The sequence below is a fragment of the Herpailurus yagouaroundi genome, unplaced genomic scaffold, assembly GCF_014898765.1.
Source record: "Herpailurus yagouaroundi ecotype Mexico unplaced genomic scaffold, PumYag 187, whole genome shotgun sequence".
Taxonomy (NCBI): domain Eukaryota; kingdom Metazoa; phylum Chordata; class Mammalia; order Carnivora; family Felidae; genus Herpailurus; species Herpailurus yagouaroundi.
This window is the reverse complement of record NW_024412418.1, coordinates 23,340,140-23,362,370: the sequence shown is the minus strand read 5'-3', so window position 1 is coordinate 23,362,370 and position 22,231 is coordinate 23,340,140. Positions and strand designations below refer to the sequence as shown.

Genomic DNA, 22,231 nt, shown 5'->3' with positions numbered 1-22,231 from the left:
GTCCGACTTCAGCCAGGTCACGATCTCGCGGTCCGTGAGTTCGAGCCCCGCGTCGGGCTCCGGGCTAATGGCTCGGAGCCTGGAGCCTGTTTCCGATTCTGTGTCTCCCTCTCTCTCTCTGCCCCTCCCCTGTTCATGCTCTGTCTCTCCCTGTCCCAAAAATAAATAAACGTTGAAAAAAAAAATTAAAAAATTCAGTAAGTATGTATTGAATGTTTTTTATGTGTCTGGCATTGTGTTTGGAGACGTAGGGGTTATCAAAATAGTGGGTGAATAAATATTGAGGGGATAGTCAAAACTAAGAAGATTTTATCCTTTAACTGAAGGCCCTTATTTTGTGTTTGTGGGATGATCATCTAAATCTAGAGTTGGTGGAGAAAGAGCCCAGGTATGAAATAGCTTGGGTATTCATGGGGAAAAGGGGTGGGTTTTCTCTTACTTAAGGAGCAGTAACATGTTAGGGGTGGTATGTGTGGGGATGGATTTAAATTTCTCTCAGGGTTTATAATTCAACCTGTGAGAATAATCCATATGTAGATGACCATAATAGTAACACTAGTTGAAAAGGTAAGTGTTATAACAAAGGTGTATTATTCAAATTAGAGGAGGGAGCAATTATATTAAATAGGGATCTTTAGAAAATACACTATGGAAAAGGTGGCATTTGATAAAGGCTTGGAAAGATGCTTATGCTTTTGGCGACTTGAATATTTCATTGTTTAATGGAAGCTTACAGAACTCATGAGGTGTAATGGAAATTAGCACCTAACTTCCAGTACATGTATTGCTCCTAAGTAATGATATGACTTTGGAAATGTCACTTGATTCTCTAAACCTCAATTCCTGGGGCGCCTGGGTGGCGCAGTCGGTTAAGCGGCCGACTTCAGCCAGGTCACGATCTCGCGGTCCGTGAGTTTGAGCCCCGCGTCGGGCTCTGGGCTGATGGCTCAGAGCCTGGAGCCTGTTTCTGATTCTGTGTCTCCCTCTCTCTCTGCCCCTCCCCCGTTCATGCTCTGTCTCTCTCTGTCCCAAAAATAAATAAATAAACGTTGAAAAAAAAAATTAAAAAAAAAAAATAAACCTCAATTCCTAATATGGAAAAGGAAGATTTTGGAACTATATTCCTCTTTAAGGGTTCTTTTAAACTGTAACAGATTATTTGTAATTATCAGAGTTGACTTTACAAATGGACTGGATATCTTCTGTTTACCTTTTCAGAACTACTCTCTACCTCTGTCTACACTATTTCTGTCCTGGGAGACTGACCTTCCCCAGCCAAATCATCTGGCTCCCCTGCCCTGTGGCTTCTGGTTGGATTACGCAAATGGGAGTCACCAGCTGGAGATCAGAGAGTGAGGTGAAAGTGGAATCAGGGTAGTTACTCCCCTGGTGCCCTCCCTTGTGTTGCCTTGAATTGGCTGCTTTCCTCTCCCAAAAGCTATACCTCCTGTCAGGAGGCCCTCTCTATATAATTACCCCTTTTTAGATTCTGATAATTACTTACTCCTCTTGCCCTTCAGGCTTAGGGATGGTAATATCTCTTGTTGTTGCCAGATCCCCAGGAACTGTGCAATATCTCCTGTTCTCTATCCCCTAGACTCTGTCCATGTTTTTGAAGTAGACCCTTAGTTAAGCTATCATTATCAAATTACCAAGTTTGAGCATGCCACTTTTTTTTTTTTTTTTTTGCCAGAACTGACTCAATACTTTCTGTTCTCTTGGAATGATGTCCCACCAATCTCTATATCTTAAAGATTTATTGCCATTATGTGTTATCAAGAGTCTCTATAAAATGAAAATATTCTGGGAGGAACTACATGTTAAGTTGTCTGGCTATTATGTTAATTGTCAGTAGCTATGATTGGATTGTATGCTACCTGTTTAAGAGAAATGTGTGTGTACTCTTCTGTGTGTGCCCCTTTTCTTTGCATTCAGTGAGAACTGAACAGTTTTATTTAAGTCATCTTCCTGGAAGAAAATATCATTAGACTAATTGGATCAAGGTGTGTGGAGTCTTTTCTTGTACCAGTGAGGAGGAGTCTTTGAAGAGTATAAGTCCAGGGCACCTGGGTGGCTCATTCAGTTAAGTGTCTGACTCTTGATATTGGCTTAGGTCATGATCTTGGCAGTCATGAGATCAAGCCCCATGTCATGCTTTGGGCTGACAGTGCAGAACCTGCTTGGGGTTCTCTCACTCCTTCTTTCTCTCTCCCCTCCCCTGCTCACTCGTGTGCATGTATATTCTCTCTCTCTCAAAATAAATAGACTTAAAAAAAAAAAAGAGTATACGTCAAGGAGTCATCTGATTAAATTTCCATTTTTTATGGGCTCCTCAGATGTCTATATGTTGGGTGAATTTGTAGGTAAGGAGGCTGATGTTTTATATTAAACGATTATAAGTATCTGAAGAAGAACAGTAGTAATCAGGTATTGAAGGAAGGAGTTGAAAAATGAGTGGTTGTGGCAGTGGACTGGATGAAAGGGGAAAAAGCTGTACATCATTTTTATCTTTTTTGTGTGAGTAATCAGATGGAGGATGGTGACATGATATGGAGAATAATGGAGGAAGATGAGGTTTGGGGGAGAGATGATGAATTAATTTTTTATTTGTGTATTTGAGGTGCCTAACGGACATCTAGGTTCTCCTGTTATAGAAGGCAGTTGATTGGAATAGTCTGAAGCAAGGAGGAGTAGACCAGATGAGAAATAATAACCTAAGGAGTCATCAGCAAACCATTATTAAAACCAAAAAGGGAATGAGATCACTCAATAATTGTGTGTAAAAAAGAATGTGTACCAAAGATCGGAAGCTGGAGAAAACTAATGTAATATGAATTTGGTAGAAGAAGTTGACCTGAGGAATGAGAAAGAAGGAATGGTTGAAGGGGTATGCAGAGAACCAGGAGACTCTGGTAGCCTGGAAGCCAAAGAAACTGAGCTTTAAAACACAGGACGATCAACAATGGCAAATGCACCCAAATTTCAGAAAGGTAGAGGCTGAAAAATAGTGTTTGGAGTTGACAGTTAAATGATTACTGTAGGGAAACAGCAGTTTCAATGGAGTAATTGCTCATTAGATATTAGATTTCTATATGGAAGGGACAGAAAGAGAGAGCAAGTGTAAACTGATATGAAAAAAACTGGGGTGAGTAAAGGAGAGAATATGGATGGAAATATGTCAAGACAAGGTTTTATATATGTGTGTATGTATGTGTGTATGTGGGTGAGTAGGATGGTAGGTAGGTAGGTAGAAATAGATATTGATTTACTTTTATGAGAATGGGGTAGGGCAGAATGAAATTTTGGAGATACAGGAGAGGGGATGTCTGATAAAAGCCAGAGAGTCTTGGTTCAAGAACACAGGTACTAGATTGGCCTTAAGTAGAGGAGAGTCACTGAACCCTTTGGGACTTGAAGTAAGGATAGGGATGATTAAAGATAAATTTGGGGGCGCCTGGGTGGCGCAGTCGGTTAAGTGTCCGACTTCAACCAGGTCACGATCTCGCGGTCCGTGAGTTCGAGCCCCGCGTCGGACTCTGGGCTGATGGCTCAGAGCCTGGAGCCTGTTTCCGATTCTGTGTCTCCCTCTCTCTCTGCCCCTCCCCCGTTCATGCTCTGTCTCTCTCTGTCCCAAAAATGAAAAAAAAATTAAAAAAAAAAAAAGATAAATTTGTAGGTAAGGAGTCAGAAACATTGAGAGGAATCGAGTCTGAGTCCCTTTACTTTCATGATAAGGTCAAAGACAATGTTGTCTGTAAATCTGAGGGTTGTTTGAAGAAATTATTAAAGTAGGGGTTTTAGGAGGTTGTTAAAAATTTGGAGTAGTCACTGAGAAATGCAGTGTGGTTAAGAGCTTGAGCTCTAGAATTCTGCTACTGATTAGCTGTGTGACCACAGGAAGGGTACACTATCTTTCTGTGCCTCCATTTTCATGGAGAAATGCAGATAACTATAGTTCCTGCCTCACTGGAATATTGTGACAGTTAATAAATGTTTACCTTCTAAAGTGTGTCTGGTACTTAGTAAATACTCTATAAATTATAGTTCTGATTGTTATACTTGAAACGTGAGGGATGAAGCAGTGAATAAGTGGTATGGAGAGGGAAAGAGAGCAAGAATATATGTGGTTGTGTCCATGCAAGAGCTGGAGTAGTTGTGGTTAAAGAATAGGTTATTTGAATTAAAAATTTTAGTTAGAGGGGCGCCAGGGTGGCGCAGTCGGTTAAGCGTCCGACTTCAGCCAGGTCACGATCTCGCGGTCCGTGAGTTCGAGCCCCGCGTCAGAGCCTGGAGCCTGTTTCCGATTCTGTGTCTCCCTCTCTCTCTGCCCCTCCCCTGTTCATGCTCTGTCTCTCTCTGTCCCAAAAATAAATAAACGTTGAAAAAAAAATTAAAAAAAAAATTTTAGTTAGAACTTGTTGAGTTGATGAGAAGGTCTGGTAACTGACTGTGAGAGGTAAAGGTCACTGGATTTGAGATGGACATATTGTCAAAGTATTAGAGTTTTGTACTTATAAACAGAATGATTGATGCAACCTCTGCAGACTGACAAAGGGGTGTGGTATTGACTGTTGACCACTTAAATATGACAAGTGGCATTGCTAAACGTGAATTAATTTTCTGGAATGGAAAACTATTCTTGGTAAAGTTTCTCTTAATTTATCTAATAGTTGCATTCTTGGAAAATTTACTGTATATTAAGTTCTTATAAAAAGTACTGTGTGATATGTAAATTTAAATTTGGTTTCAGGCATAATTGTCCTCCCCTTTCCCCCACCCCCTTTGTGAACTGTATGTCCTATAGAATTTGGGTTCTTTTTCAGCACTGTGCTGTCTATTGCAGGACATCCAGCATTCCTGTACCTCATCCATTGATAGCTAGCCGTGTCCTCTAATGTTTTGTACAGCCTAAGCACATTTTCAAAATGCTCCTGTTGAGCATTACAGGGAATTAGGGGAAAGAAGGCACAGAGTAGCATGTGGATTGGATCCCAGGAAAAGGGTCCTGTTTTGCACAGTGACCTAATATTATAGAGATATGAGGCAGGGAATTACCTGGTAACAAAGTTCCAGGTAGAATCCTGATACAAAGTTGAAATGGTGCAAAGTGGTAAAGTTTTCTTACTATCTTAGCCTCTTGTCCTCATTAATTCCTTCCTCCAAGCCACCCCCAGCCCAGTTGCAGCTGGTAGCCAACCTATGTTAACACTTCATGGCCCGGTGCAGTAAGAATTCTTGACTGGATTTGGTGAAGAGTATAGTTTCAGCATAATTTCTCTTTTAACTACATTAGCATTTTACTTCCTTTCTGCTAACTTCCAAGCTTTCCTTTTCTGTATGAAGACTGGTATAAATGCCTTATCATTTAATTAAATTAAATGATAAAACATTAAATCCCATTTAAATGTTTATTCTCATTTTTTCCTTGCCATCAGTAAATGTGTTGCATAAAATTGTAGTCATTGAATTTCTGTGTTTGCTTGTGAACGTAACCCAATGCATTAAAATGCAGTAGAATTATTTCTGTTTCATCTTTTGCTCAAAATGATAAACCTTTCATAGCGTCACCTTTGTCCAATGTCAACAGGTTTTGTTATTTTGGAAGAATCATCTCATTTGCAGCAGGTTGCTTCTGGTGATCTTAATCAAAAGTATTGCTTTTGAAAGAGTAAAGTTTGGTCAAGTTGTGCCATTCAGATATTGTGCTTTTTAAAAATTAGGTGACTTTTCTTGTTGGGATGAGCACTAGGTGTTATATATAAGTAATGAATCATGGGAATCTGCATGTGAAGCCAAGAGCACACTGCATACACTGTATGTTATATAACTTGACAATAAATTATATTAAAAAATAAAAAAATAAAAAAATAAAATTAGGTTACTTTTGAAATATGGAACAATGTTTCCATTTAAAAACATTTTTTAAATGTTTATTTATTTTTGAGAGAGAGGGAGAGAGAGACAGAGTGCGAGCAGGAGTGGGTCAGAGCGAAAGGGAGACACAGAATCTGAAGCAGGCTTCAGGCTCTGAGCTGTCAGCACAGAGCCCAACGTGGGGCTTGAACTCTTGTACCTCAAGGTCATGACCAGAGCCAAAGTCCAATGTTTAACCGACTGAGCCACCCAGGTGCCCCAATAGTTTCCATTGTAAATAAAAATTTAGGATGATAAAAAAATGATTAGTCAGGGATAAATGAGGTTTGATGAGGTTTTTATAGCTTCCCTTGGGAAGAAAAACCCCATCCTTAATAGTGAAGATTCGTTGTAGTTCCTTAAGTATACATGCTTTGTGCAATATACCTACTTTTAGTCTGTTTCCTGGGAGAAATGTCCATGCCAAGAAAATCATTGTGATTGGCATTAATTGTTATGCCTCTTGGGTTTCCCTGCAGATTAGCCAGAGTTGTAAAAATGTAACCTTTTTTTTTTTTTTCCCCATATAAAGGTCAGAGCAACAAATATGATCTTGAAATGAAGCACTAGTATGGTCGCCTAGCACTGTGTAATTACATCACAATTATACGCATGGGTGGCATCTCTTTATTCAGTTACATTTCTTCTGTATTAAAATATATATCATTTTTATGTGAGAAAAAATAGATCTTTCATAAATCCAATTTGTTCTTGTCTCTTAACCTTAATACATTAGTCTATGTTTTAAACTGGTAGAAAATAATTTGTTCTTACTGTCTTACTCTCTTTATCATGGCTCCTTAATAATCTTGAAAATGAGTTTATTAAATTAATTTCAGCTGCTTTTAAGTTCATTCTGTGGGGGTTTTCCCCTATGAGTTTTTCGTAAACTATACTTGAGCTTATATTTACTATAAATGAGTTTTTCAGTCATCTATTCTTTGAAATTCACTTTGGTGTGGCATGTGGTATATTAGAGGAGAATTACTTCTTCATCTTTGATACATGGTGTATAGTGTTTTGTTTGTTTGCTTGTTTGTTGTTTTTGCCACCAGTGACAAATTCCTGAAAAGTTCTATGAAAATCAAATTTCAGAAACTTCCATTTACTTACTGTATATTATAATCTTAGCAAGTTTTATTTGAATAAAATATTGAATTAATACTGATTCCAAAAATCAGCAAGAGTTGGTAAGATTAAAGGGAAGTTATATTTTTTAACTTTCAATTTTCATTTCCTCAGATTTGGAAGTCTATAGACCTATTGGAATAATGATGCATAAGGAAATTAATTGCAACTTAGAAAATAAAAAGTTTTAATATTTGTTAAAACCTATCATGTCATGAAGAAAAAATCCTGAGAATATTGCTCAAGAGTAATCTGATTTAAGAAAAAGATTAAAGATCTTAGGATATGTAGTTTTGTAAGTTTTTTTCCTCCAAATATTGACATTGATTTTAGGGGAGCCTGCCTGGCTCAGTTGATAGAACATGCAACTTTTGATCTCAGTGTCCTGAGTTTGAGGCCACACTGGGCGTAGAGCTCACTAATAAAAATTATTTTAAAAATGTCTCAAGGCACCTGGATGGCTCAGTCTGTTAAGCGTCCAACTTCAGCTCAGGTCATCATCTCATAGTTCGTGAGTTCGAGCCCCGCCATCGGGCTCCATGCTGACAGCTCAGAGGCTGGAGCCTGCTTCAGATTCTCTGTCTCTCTCTCTCTCTGACTCTCCCCTGCTCACACTCTCTTTTTCTCAAAAACAGATAAGCATTAAAAAAAAATGTCTCTTAGAGTAATTGGGCTAGGTAGTGGTTGAAGTGAGGGAGGCAGATGTAGAGTGCTTTAAAGAGGATGTTTTTGGAACGTGGCAAGAAATAGGTTATCTTGGGGGTGGGAGCTGTGACTCAGATTAAGCACAGACTTCAAGGTAATTTCAGGTTTACTATAGTCACTTGAGTTTAGGACCTGGAGTTTAATCTCTTGGGGAACATTACAAAAAATCAGTTAACACACTGTGATATTCAGTGTACAGATGGCTGCTGTTGATCTTTACCTCCTGGTGTTCACAGTCTTTGGAGTTCCTTCCCACAGTGAGTTGGGTTGACCTGTGTAACTAGTAAGATATTACAGATATGATGGTGGGTGACATCTGAGGCTAAGTCAGAAAAGAAATTATGTAGGGGTGTCTGGGTGGCTCAGTCTGTTGAGCGTCCCACTCTTGGTTTTGGCTCAGGTCATGATCTCATGGTTCCTGAGTTCCAGCCCCAGTGGGCTCTTTGCTGACAGTGAGGAGCCTGCTTGAGATTCTTCCTCTTTCTCTGCCCCTCCCTTGCTTGCACTCTCTGTCTCTCTTAAAAATAAATAAATAAAATTTAATAAAAAATTTTTAAAAAAGAAAGAAATTGTGGGTTCTTCCTTTCTGTCTCTTGGATTGCTTGCTTGCTCTGGGAGGCCAGTTACCATACCATTAGGATGCTTAAGCAACCCATGGAGAGGCCTGCATAGGGTGGGATTGAAGCCTCTTAACAGCCAGCACAGGTAAGTCAGCCATCTTGGAAGCTGATCCTCTAGGCTCAGACAAGCCTTCAAATGAATGTAGTCCTGGCTGACACTGCAACCTTGTGAGAGACCCCAAGCCAGAATCACCTGGTTAAACTGTTTCTGTATCCCTAACCCATAGAAACTGTGAGATAAGAAATATTTATTGTTTGAAGCCCCTAAGTTTAGGGTAACCTGTTACACAGCACATTAATATGCTGCACAGTAATGCAGAAATAATACACACAAATAAAAGAGTTTCAATTGTGATAAATGTCATCAAGGAAAGGTATGTACTGCTATGAGAATGGCTAACAGACTTTTGACTTAGTATGGGGGTTTGAGAAGGGCTTGTGAGTTTAGATCTAAAGAACAGGGAAGAGCATTCCTGACAGGAAGCATCATATGAAATTCTGTTGTGGGAAAAGGAGAGTACTTTTGAGAAACCTGGAGAAGACCAGTGTGGCTAAGGGTAGACAGCAGAGAAGAGATGGAAAGAAAGGAAGGTAGACCAGAAGATGTCAGGCCTGGGGCCGTGTTAGGGATTTTGGTCTTTATTTTAAAAAGCAGTGGGAAACTACTACAAAGTTTTTATCAGGGGTTGTGGGGTAACTGGATTAGATGTGTTTTGTAAAGACCATTCAGACTGCCTTGTGGAGAATAGATTAGAAGTGGTAGGCTGGCAAAGGGTTGTACAAAGGTGGATGAGAGGAGACAGTGGGAAAGCAACTGAATTCATCTAAAGAGGTGATAGTTTGGGCTAATGTGGTGGCAGTTTGGATGGAGAGAGGTGGGCAGATCTGGGAGGTTTTCTATTTAAAATAAACAGAATGTTGTGAGGAGTTAGATAAGTGAGGTGAAGAGAAAGGCAGCTGTTAATGAAGGTGTTTGGCCTTGTTACTGTATGGATAAAGACTCAATTTTTTAAAGGAAGAAAGATCTTGTATTTCTTTTTGGACATGTTTTTAGGTGCTTTTCAGACAGCCAAAATGGAGTTTCCAGAACTAGTTAGATACATTGTTCAGAAGCTCAGTGGAGAGTTATGAACATGAGACCAAAGTTTGTCAGATTTATTTCTTAAGTCATAACCTGTGTGATGCAGTCCTTGAAGAGTGTTGTGGTCAAAGAACACAGTCCAGCAACACAGTTACTGCAAAATAATGCAGATCCTTTGTGCGTTTCTTAAAACTGTGAATGGGACTCCTAATTCCCAGCAGTACTTTCTGTTAATGCTCTTGTTCCGTTTTCCTCTTTCTTCGTCACATGCAGCTGCTCTTCCACCCCTGTTTTCAACACTCCTGAAGAAGCTGCTCCCTCCTATTCAGGCCAACTTTTATACTAACTCTTCCTTTATCTTTTGTTTTTTGCTCCTCATTGCTTAAATTGATGTAACTGTTTTGTCCTGTTTTGACAAAATAGGGCTTTCCTGGCAATGGAGGGTAGGGAAACTGGGAACACAAAGCCAGATGTTCTTCAGATGGCTTAGGGAGAGGAAAGTCAAGGAACACTTTTGGGAACAGTGACACATTAATGATTTTTGTTACATCACTGATTTTTCAGCATGTTAAGTAAAAATTGAAGCCATAGGCTCAGATGATTTTGCCTGTCATTGAGTAAATGAAAGAGTGTCCTGATCTTAAGTAGCTCTATCACGTAATGGTTTGAGTTAGGAAGATGAGCCTAGAGAAGGACCAATCTATGTTGACTTCTGACTGGAACCTCTGAGCTGACTCCTCTGTTAGGTCTCAGCTTAGATAGTCGTTTCTTTGAAAGGCCTTTTCTAACGTTTCATTTCCAGGTTAGGTTCTTCTCCAGTTGCCACTGAACCCTTTTATTGTCCTCATCATTGCTATAATTATTTAATTGCATGTGGTCCCCAATATTCTAACCTTGGGAGGATGGAAGACAAGTTCACTATTGTATCCTCAGTAAGTACTGCCTTATCTGTTAAAAATGGGACTCCTTAAGCACTTGTTTAATTAATTTAGGCAGGTATTCTCATTGGACTCATTAGGTTTTATATGTGTATATCAACCACATTCCCTGCTTAGCTTACTGGTAAAATATATAGACTTTCTCTTTAACAAATATCATAAAATAGCTATACTCCAAGTTTTTATTGTAGGTTATGACTTTGAACTCTTTGCCACCTAATACATATAAAAAGTTGGGGGGAAATAGAATTTATGAAGGACTGCACTGTACTCGGATCATATCATTTTCACATTCTTAGAACTGGTTTTACTGAATTGTGTTATTCCATAGCTTATATCAAGGGATACTGAAAGTAACACAGCTCTGACACTCACCATTGTGATCACTTGTAAGGTTGGAGGAGAAGGTAGTTTACTGTGATTTCTTTGTGAAGACTAGTAGGAAATTTTTTTCAAGGTACAGTAAGTAGGAAGACTTATTTTGTATGACTACGGTTTGTGTATGTGTGTGTGTGTGTGTGTGTGTGTGTGTGTGTGTTTAATTTTCCGTGGATATGGCAAATGATGCATCTGCTTATGTTTCTCTCTTTATAGTGGTTTCTGGGATACTCAGATAAATTTTGTAGCTGCTTTTATCAGAGGACATAAACATTCTTTGTTCTGTGTTTTGACTAATAGTCTTACTACTGATTTTAATTATACTTTTTAATTTCTTCTGTCTTTGTTGCCACCTTCCTCCCCTTCCTATTTCCATTTCATTGCTTTTTTACTTTCTGTGCTGATTTCTCTCTGTAAGTCATTTAAAATTTTCTTTGAATCACAAGGCATTAAAAATTACATGTAGACATGGATCTCCTATTGGCAGTTTGTTTGGGAACTGACTTGGTGTTAACTTTGGCTTCTCTCACTGGATTCTCTAGGCTCTCCAGGATGTTGAGACTGGCTGGGGCCTGTGGAACACCCTCTCTCTTAGGCTCTATTTTGTGAATACAGGGTCTTGTTTGTCTACCCTGCAGGCAATAGTCTTTCATTCTTTTTTTCTCTGGTCCTCTACCCACTCTCCCAACCCCAAAGCAATTTTTAAGTATTTTAAAAATAGTTACCTATATTATAACTCTATGATCTAATAAAACCTTTGAATTAGGTAGAAGTAAATTTTATACTAAAAGCAATGAAAGCTAATTACTTGCCTTCTTTTTTATATTATGTTTTGTAATTTTTTTGAAGAACCATTTAACTCATTTATATTAATTCTAGAAAGGTCTGTAATCTTGGATCACACTAAGAATAAACTAAATCTGAAAAAAATATAAGAAAGTTCCCATAGGCTAAATGTATTTTAATGTTTCTAGGCTTTTGTTCATATCTAAATTTTATTTCCATTGCTATTTACAAAGAGTTAGGAAATATGGGATATGTACATATATATAAATATAAATATAAATATAAATATAAATATAAATATATATATGATGAATTGGTGCATTTCATTAAACACTTTAATATGAGTTATTTATATCTCTATGGTTTAGAAAGCAACTAGCATTCCTTATAGATATATTTGCAAAACTGATTTTAAAGTAATATATTTTCATTGTTGTATTAACAAATCAAACTTTTCAAGCTATTTTTGACTATTAAACCTTTCTGAAAAGTTGTTCCATATCCTTCCGGTCATCTAAATTTATCACAGGCCTTTAACTAAGAAGGTTGGTGAACCTTCTTTCCTTTTGATCTTGCATCCTGGCGGGTGCTTGGATATTTCTTCTGTAAGAAAAGTTTTGGTGGATGAGTCAGTGCACTGAGTCATAGGCAGCATGAAGCCTCTAGTGTTCTATACGAACTAATTGGAAACAGTTTCAAAATTAATTAAGGCACAGTTGTCAGCTCAGTGTTACTGATTGACATCCCACCAAAGTATTTTGTCTTTTGGCAACTTGCTTAATTGTTCTTTGGTATTTAGGTTTTTGTTTTGCTTTATGTATTTTTTTAAAATCTGTTGAATAGACCTATAGTTACCATGTTGATTTTTTTTTAAGCTCTCTTATGAACCTTGTGTCATTTGTGTTTAATTTCTCCCTTGCTTGATGCCTTTTTTCCTTTAAAAATTATTCAATACAGTTCCTATTCTTTCTGGCTTGCTAATTTATCAGGTCACGAGAGAAGTCTTTTATGCGCCACAGAAACTAGTTTATACAATAATAGTATATTGATTTATCAAATAAGAGCCCCTTCTCCAATGAAACACCATGTGTTTAATTTAACAAATACAAATTAAATGGCTTATATAGATTTCTTTACATTGCATTAATTTGACCTTAATAAATTCATTAAAGATGACATGTTTTTGAAAGATTCTTTTTCTTTATTGTACTTAGATTTGTTGAAAGTACTTTCATTTGTATGAAGGATTTTGCAAGGGGGACATTGATTAGGTGTTCTTCATGTTTACAGAAGATTAAACAAGAAATTAAGACCAGGAAGATATTTTGGCTGAGAGGTCAAATATGTTCTGGCAAGATGATAAAACGCTAAGGTGAATTAGTAAGGGGGAAAAAGAAATAAAAGAAAACTCACATATTAAGTGCCTAGTAATTTCCAGGTACTTTGCATATATTATTTCATTAAGTCTTCTTAGCATGTCTTTAATATGGGACTTATTTACCCACAATCAAATGTGGAACTTGAAGCCCAGCAAGTTAATAACTTATTCAAAGTCCTTCACAATATCTGTATAGTAAACACCTTAGGCAATCTATGGTAGCTCTTTAGTGTGCTGTCTCATGCCAGATTCGGGCATTATGCCAAAGGAAAATGCAAGAAAAGTATTTATTTTAGTTATACAATAGACCATCTATATGACAATAAATGGATGACACATTTTTTTAATCATTCCTCTTAACCATTACCTTTGAAGTTATTTCATTGAAATTGAGAAACATTTTACGACTGATGATATGACAGTTTAATTGGCAGCATCTTTTTTTTATAGTATGTAAGATTAATGCTGCATCTTATAATCAGTATGATGTTAGATTTGTTGGAATACAGTAGATAGTCTTTGTTCTTGTCACTCCTTAGAAATGTTTAAGAACAAAAGCAACCATTTAACGTTTTGGTTTTTCTTTCATTTTTTCCTATGTCTGCTCTAATGAGATCGTCTAAAAAATTCAATGGTCAACGAAGTTTTAGAAACATAGCATACTCTATCCTCTTGGAGATTCTCATTGCATAGTAGCATATAAGCATTTTAGCAAAAAGAAAAAAAAAAGTGAAAAAATATACTTAACTTTGTTTAACCCATTGTTGTACAAATTTATTTGACCAAAGAATCTCCTGTATTCTTTTTTTTTTTTTTTTTTTTTTTTTTTTTTGTCTTTTTGCGCTTGAAGAACTTAATACCCTGCTTATACCTTTGGGAAATGCTGGATTACACTCTTGCCTAAGGGTATCACCATTTAAGAGTCTTACCTTTCTGAGGGTTAACAGGTTTTTCTTTTTCAGACTTCTTACCCAACCTCATTTTATTTTTATTTTCATGTATTAATCATACCTCATTACCAATTTCTTGTCTTTTTTTTTTTTTAAAGTTTCTTGAGTTGTGTCTTGGTGTACAGTTTTTCCTCATTTGCTAGCAAAATTTTGAAGCTTATCAACTGGGTGTTTGGAGTTTTGTTAAGGATTCTAAACAACCAGAGAATTCTTGGTAATGTATAAATTACAAATGCATAAATCACATTTTCTTTCATTTTATGACATCTAAAGGTCAGTAGGTTATGGGAGGCTCATTTACATATCTTATGCTGATCTCTTCAAAGGTATGACATTTTTCATCTTCCAAGGACTTACTAAGGAGGAGTATGTTCCCTGCTATTTTTCTTACTTATCTTCTTATTTCCTGACCCTCCCCTCCGCTCCCCTCCTCTCTATCCTTCCCCCTGCCCTCTGCCTAATATCTGGACTCAGTTTACTTACCAATTCTGTGTTCTGTCGGGATTATGAATTTAATCATGTAATATTTGTACACTCTCATTCCCCATTGTATATTTTAATGATTTTACTTCTGGACCCCTGTTCTTAGCACTTCTGTACAACAGAGCCTGCTTTTGGCTTTTTATGCTTAAGCTAAACTAACTTCTTACCAGTCTTCCTGTTGGCCAATAGATCATCATGTGTTTTCAGTCACCAAGCATTCAGGTATGCTGATTTTGTTGCAGTGTTTTCCAATTTCCTCCTTTCTTACCTGTGGTACTTGTAGCTATGCTTGTGATCATTATGCCTGCTAGCAAGTACTCTTGAGTTTGAAGTATGTTTCTAAAATGGTAGTGGCCATCATGGAGTTTACATATTCATGCTTTTAAGCATCCTATGATCTCAGTGAGGAAAAACCCATTAAGTCATAAGTTACTGCATTCATAGCATATAAAGGGGACCCTGAGAAGTATAATACTGCATTAAGGGTGTAGGAAATGGGATTAGAAATGTGGACTGGTGCCAGGTTGTTTAGCAATTTTATTGCCAGAGTAGGATAGCTCTTGAGCAAGGGAATAATACACTTCATTTTTCCTATCAAGCTATGTAGTTAGCCTAAACACTTGAATTTATTTCAAGAAGCTTGATGCTTTTATTACCACCACATCTTTTTGGCTTCAGCCTGTTTTCTGATATTATGTTTTAGCCTTTTCTACTTTGAAGAACCTATGTCATAGGATTTTCTGATGATTAAATTATACATTGTTCATAAAGCATTTAACAGTTCTTGGTACATATGACAATGACAATAATAAAGTGCCAAAAAGTACTGGAATATGGGTGTAGCCGAAGTGTGTGTGGGGGGAGTTTGGGGGCAGGAGTTGAAACCACACAATCTGTTCTAGTCTAGCAAGCCTAGCTGGGTAGCGGACATACCACCCCGGGGCCATTTTTGCAGCTTGTATTTTCTAGACTAGAAATCAGGAGACCTGGGTTCTGGTCCTAGCTCTGTGTGACTTTGCCAGTCACCTTCCCTTCTAGGCCACTGTACCTAAATAGATAAAATAATGGATTTGGATTAGGTAATTATTAAAAGATATTATCCCAGCTTAAAATATATGATATTTTGGGGCCAGGCAAGTAGTAGTTAAGGGTGGCTTAAAGATGACAGGAGAGTTGGGCTATCTCTTTTATTTCATTATACTATTTCTGATGGATTACCCTAAACAAACTGGTAAATGACTATTCAGGGTTCATCTGCTTCCAATAGAAAAATTATTTTAACTACAAGAAGGAGTTACACACACACACACACACACACACACACACACAGCACTGTACCAAAACAGTGCTTAAAGTGCATTTAAAATGCATTTGTGTTTTTCAAATTGAGAGTCAATACCTAAAATTCCCAGACAAGAAAACATCCCTGCAGTTGGAAAGTGCTCACCGAGTTAACTGAAGAATTTAGAAAAAATAAGTTGAGTAGTATCTGATATTTTTATAGTCCTTACACATCTAAGGTAAATGTAGCCTCTTTAAATTTCAGATATACAAACTTCTGGCCTATTACTGTGCAGGATGCATCTCTTGGGCAGGCAGTCTTCAACTCCTAGCCAGATTAGGGTTGAAAGGCTCTTCTTTCCATGCCCTCCTATGTACTCCAGTTCTCCTTTGTGTCAGATTGTCAACAAAGTAGTTAGACTGGAATATTTTTAAGATACCTTCCAATTCAGTAATTTTACTATGTCAGTATATACTGATCTTTCTTCAGCTTGGCTCCTGCTTCATTGTTACTGGTTCTTTTGCCTTTTCCCTGTTACTGCTTATTTCCCTGTTCTTTCTTACTATTTCTATTTCGGCCTTGGTACTGAGGTGGATTTGTGTGAGAGAGATTACGGGAACAAAGAATTTGACCAGTATCTTCTCACTAACACCTCTTCCACAAGCAAACACACAAACAAATACCTAGCATTTTGGACATGGAGAAGGAGGAGACAGTGAGATGGAAAAAGAAAAGGTGAGGATATTGAGTTGGGAAGATGCATTGGGAATATCTGTACTGAATTCGAAGTGTAGATGATTTTAAAAAAATGAAAGATTCTCCCCTTACACATACATACATGCCCCGTGAGGAAAAAACAAAAACCTAAACAAAACCCCCTAACGTTTATATAATTTCATTCTAAAGGGTGGGATATGTTGTTCTAACTTCTGGTGATCAGCAGTTTAGGAATCCTGCCCATGAGGGTTAGAACATTAAAAACAGAAGAGAATAATTCCTGTCTATTCAAGAGAGTTGAGGCTTTAGCCTTACTTTTCTTATAAAGCTTTATTTATCAAAGGCATTCTCAGGAGGTAATGATAAACCCAAAGCTCCTCCAACCTGTGCTGAAATACTCCCACACTATGTTGTTGGAATAGATTTAAGCACTCTTTGTAAACCCATGCCAGAAGGTTCTTACCATTTGAAGTTTCTGCCCTCAGTTGGATTAAGAGGAGGAATTTCCCATCTGTTCAGACAGAAGAACAGTGATAAAAAAAATAGGTAATAAAAAAGATTTCCCTGTTTGAGATGTGCTTTTTGTGGATGAAAGCTTTTCATTGGAAGGGATTGTTTGTTTCCACATGACAAATATTTGGACCTGATGTTCAAAGCAAGTATTTGGACCTGAATTAAAAACAAACTTATAGCTTTCAAGATTGTACTATATAATCTACTTGTTTGGGTTGGTGATTGAATTCAAAACCCAGTAGGTATTCTTTTGCTTAATATCTCACCCACTTTAAAACACTATATCACCACCTTTTCATCTCTTACGAGGATGACTCAAGAACATCATAATAGGTCATTTACCTTGAATACATCTTCCACTCTGCCGTTAAATGGATCTAATGTTACCTGTGATCATATCACTTTTCAGTTTAATCATCTATAAATTCCTGGCAAATGTACAGGTTCCTTTACCGCTAGACCCATTCTACCTCTTCAGCCTCCTCTTCTGCCACTTGCCCTACTTGCCACTCTGATCAGACCTGTGATGCTCTTTTAGGTCTTTGTTACTCTGCACATGCTTCTGTCCCTTGTTTTCTTTCGTGATGACACTTAGGCACTGTTTATTACGCTATTTTTTTTTTCTTTTCTTCCAGTATGGCATTTATTACATGGTTTATAATTGTCTCTTAACTTCCCTGTTTCCTCTTTAAGACTGTGGATCATACCAACTCTGTATTTTCTCAACATTTAGCCAGTTAGCCCATTTGCCCCTCCTTCTGTGTCTTATAAAATTCACTCTGTGTTTGTTCAACAACATTTAGAATTGTAAGTAGATTTATGACTATTCTTTTTTTTCCCAAACCACTTAATTTTTTTATTTTACTTTTTTATGTTTATCCTTTATTTTGTTTTGAGAGAGAGAGAGAGAGAGAGAGACAGAGTGTGAGCAGGGGAGGGGCAGAGAGAGAGAGGGAGACACAGAATCTGAAGCAGGCTCCAGGCTCTGAGCTGTCAGCACAGAGCCCTATGTGGGGTGGGAACCCATGAACTGTGAGATCATGACATGAGCTGAAGTTGGACACTTAACCGACTGAGCCACCCAGGTGCCCTGATGGCTGTTCTTTAAGACCCATATTTTCTAAGTTTTCCCCTGAAAACGTATCTTTAATTTCTAATTTTTACCCCAGCTATCATTGGTCCCATCCTCTTCCTTTAGATTTCAGATTTGGACCTGAAATTCAATAATCAGTTGTAGTTATTTGTCTAGAGAGGGTTAACCCCTGGCATGAATGTTTGCTTTATTCATACTATGTAACATTGGTTAGTATATCTGTATTTCTGCTTTTATTTCTTGACACTTTTACATTTTCCTTCTATCCTCTAGGCCACACCTGTTACTTTATGCACATTCTAGATAAGTGGATTTGGGTTTAGAGAAGTGAAATGAGTAGCCCAACATCACAGAGTGGGGAAGTGATAGAATTAGTTTTACATGGCCTCAGAGCCTGTGTGTGTTTTTTTGCTGCACCACCCTGCTTGTTCCTTTCTGGTTCATTAGCATTATGCCTAAGCTGCTCTCTACAGTCATCTTGTAACCTTAGCTTTCTTGATTCATTTCTCATTTCCAAATGGATGATAGGGAAGGAAGTGGGACTCAGGATACAAAAAATTTTCTTTCCAGTCAGTTTTGATGAAAGAGATTTGTTTATATACTGTAAATATATAAACAGTGTAGCCAAATGGTGGTCCCATCACATTCTTTTTATAGTTTGACAGTTCACAGAGAGCAAAAAGGAAAAAGGTTATGAAACCTTCATAGCCTTTAGTGATGTTTTTTAATTTTGAAAAATAATCTTTTAAAAGAAATATTCTAATGTGTGATTTATACAATTGGGCTTGGCTACATGGAGAAGGGATGGGGGGAGGTGGAAGGAGGTGGAGGGAGAGAGACAGAGAGGGAGAGAGATCTGAGCCCAGGAAAATATTAGTCTGTTGGTTGGTTGGTCTGTTGTAATAATTAAAGAATTAGAAAACTTCATTTTCCTGTTATCTCAAAATTTTGTCTTGGTGACCCAGGCTACTGAGTGGGCAAAAGAGTGTGCTCAGAACATGATGGAACTGGCATTTAGAAAATCCAACAGATAAAATATTACACCCACTGACTCATGAAACAGAAACAATTAAGGTCCCAATTTAGAATGATTCTGGACACAGACTCTAATCGTTAAGCTCGTTTAACAAACATCCATGTGGTAGAGTTGGAAGCATGAGCTAAGTGCAGAAATTAGTTGTGCTGGGAAAAGTTATAGTTTAAAATTTGAGCCTCGGTTAATCTCCATAAATTGACTCATTTGCCTTTTAATATAAATATCTATTATGAGTTGAAATAATGGAGTTGTTTGAATTTTCAAACTAGGGTTCTTATCTGATGTTTCTATTATTAATTCTTTTATCCATAACTCATAAGTGCAAAGTTTATCTTAATTTCAGGTAGGAATTTTTGTTTATTTAGTCTGCAGTAAAGGGAGCTGAAAAGGAATTAGGAGATCCAACTTGCAATTGAATGGCACATTCTAGCACAGCAGTTAAAAACACAGGCTGTGGAGCCAGACTGTCTGAGGACAAATCTCTGCTCCTCTTGTTGGTTGCTTTATGATTTTACACAAGCCACTTAAACCTTCCCTTTGCTTCAGTTTTTTCATTTAAAAAAATTGGATAGTAAGAGCACCTATGTACAGGGTAGTAAGTTCAACATAAATGTGAACAGTTTGTAGTTTCTGTCCTGCAGTTAACTAACTTGTTATGTAATCTTACGTGAGTTACTTTATATCCTTGGCTTTGTTTATTTTATTTATTTTGTACAAGAAACTAAGCTCCAGGTTTCCTTCTGGTTCTAGGATTAATTTTAATAGAATGAAGTAGACAGGTAGCAGCTTATTGCATCAATGTATATGAAGTATATAGTTTTTGATATTAAATAGGTGAATAAGGTTTCTGATCTGAAGTCTGTGATTTAATATTGTGTTACTTTGGACAAAGTTTTTTCTTTAAGCTTTAATAGTATTGTGTATAAAATACGTTAATAACAGCTATTTCATAGGGATGTTGTGCTCATTTTATGAGATAATGTGCACACTGCCAGTTATGCTTGATATGTAGTATATATATTCAAAAATGCTGCTGCCCTTAACTTACAGTTACATACACAGTCTTTCTCTCTCTTAAAGGAACTTCATTCTAATCTGTGTATTTGAATATGTGTCTGTCTCAATCTGGGATGGTTGTAGCATATGACTTAAGTGAATTTGTTGGTTGCCAGTGAATTTGAGATGAAGCAAATTTCATCCTGTCCTTTGTGGAAGGGAAAGCCGTATTAAGGTTGCTGAAAATTAAGAAGCCACAAAAGATAGAAAGAAGCTCTCCTAATGGCATTTATTCTGGCAGGATCAGAATTGAGAACACAGGGAAAAAGAATTACAAAAGCAGTGTAAGGGTAGGGTGGATCTCAAGTTATCTGCAGTGCTAATGCAGCAATTTGTAGGGAAAGCCAGTCCCAGTTCCTTCCCTTCTGATTATTTTGCTGAGGTCTTTCTGTGCCTTATTACTGCACTGTATTTGGTAATTCTCCAGTATTAAGGATTTGTAGAATGTATTGCTTTCCAATAAGAATTCAACATCGGTTCTTTATCTGGTTTTGCCACAGCTTATTAGGGCTTGAGAAAAGTCACCCAACTTTTTTAATGTTCACTTAATGTTTCAGCCTCTTCTTTTTGGGGAAGGAGAAAGGGGGGAAGAGACAGAGATTGAAATAGATGATTTAAATGTCTCCCACCTCTAAAATGTTACTGTCTCCAGTATTAACCTAAATATATTGTCCTGCAGAGTGCAGAGTAATCAACCTTAGAAAATGCTACATTTATTCCAATAAAATTTCCTTTAGAGCCAATTCTCGATCTGTCAAAAAGCATAGCTCTTGCTACTTTACAGTCTGAGTAATGTGTCCTTCTCTCTTTAACTTTTATTAGAATTTACTTTGTCTTTTCATTCCCTCCCTTGCCAGGTTTCTGGAGCGGTTGTGTTTGAATGAATAGCCCATAGACCCTCTTAGCAAGAGTGAGATGGAGGGGGTGGTGAGACCATAATAAATCTAGGAGCTGAAGATTTGAGTAAAGGACAAAGAAGAAAGGACAATACAGAGAAGAGGTTATGAGGATGGGACTTGGAGAAAGACTGCCTGAGTTCAAATCCTGACTTCTTTCTGTGCCTGTGTCCTTCAGTTTAATGAAGACAATAAACCTCAGAGGACTGTATTAATGTGATACATACTTGGTAGTGATCTTTAACTAATGTGTGATAAACACTAAATGAACACTTGCTAGTATTAACAATTATTATTTTAAAGGTTGTTACTAAAAAGTTCTTAGGATTATATCAGAAAGTAGATCGGGAAGCATGGGCTTCATTTTTGTGATAAATGTGAATTACTAGAAACTGATATGCCTAAAGCTGAAGGCTGTGTAGGTATATGTATAAATTTCCTCTATGAATGCTATTCTGCTTGGAAAAATTTGTATGTTCCCATGTGTATCTAGTGTGTTATTACTCTTGCTCTTTAGGGTCTAAAGTGTACCATAGGGTAGGAAATTAGATTTGGAAGGGACCTCAGAGAAAATCTTTTTTATCCCTTGTACTTGTTAGGAGACATGCTCGTGATAAGGTACCCAGTTAGACAAGAAGGAAGAGATGAAGACCTGGAATTTATATTAGGGCATATATAACTTGGGAACATTTTGTATCTTTCAAATAGATAGAATGGTTAGAAATTCATCTTTCTATTCATGTCATAAATGCATTTCATATGCTTGAAACTTTAACATTAACACATCTCAGTGTATTAGGAAAGTGTATCTTTAGTTCAAAATACCATAACTCTTCCTGACCATGGATATTTATTGCAATAGAATCTTTAAAGCCTTTAAAAATAACCTTTTCAAATAGGTAAATATCTTTGCCCATAAACATTTATGTCATCACTTTGTAGATGTTTTAAGCCACTCTAATTCTTTTTTTGAAGTGTTAACAATTACCAGTGCTTCATTCTCTGGGAATGGGGAGGGAATAAAACAACCAAAAAAACATTTGTGTAAGGTCACTTTCTTAAATGAAGAAAACTCCAAAATATAATATTTACGAGCTGTCAAACTTGCCTGTGGACAAATTTGTTTCCCCTCTTATCTTATAAAATTAAGTGTATCTACTTAAAACTTACAAATGATAGTATGGGCAATTATTTTATTCCCTGGTAGTGTTAGACATATGACTCTGATGGCTCCACTGAGAAGAAAATGGGCTTCAAACACAATAAAAGAACAGAAAA

At 37.1% G+C, this 22,231-nt stretch overlaps 1 protein-coding gene across 8 annotated transcripts in view; it reads left to right on the top strand.

Moving 5' to 3' along the window:
• METTL15 (methyltransferase 15, mitochondrial 12S rRNA N4-cytidine) overlaps positions 1-22,231 on the top strand; it is a 259,172-nt gene that overhangs the window by 28,205 nt on the left and 208,736 nt on the right. For 7 of the 8 annotated variants that reach the window (XR_005796943.1, XM_040495564.1, XM_040495566.1 and 4 more), the window contains one exon: positions 1,219-1,357. The exons of the other annotated variant lie outside the window; for it this stretch is intronic. Coding sequence is in view for 6 of the 7 variants with exons in the window: in XM_040495564.1 (XP_040351498.1) it covers positions 1,219-1,357 (139 nt within the window). In the remaining variant the exon portion in view is untranslated. The remainder of the gene's footprint in view (positions 1-1,218; positions 1,358-22,231) is intronic. 8 annotated transcript variants of the gene reach the window in all.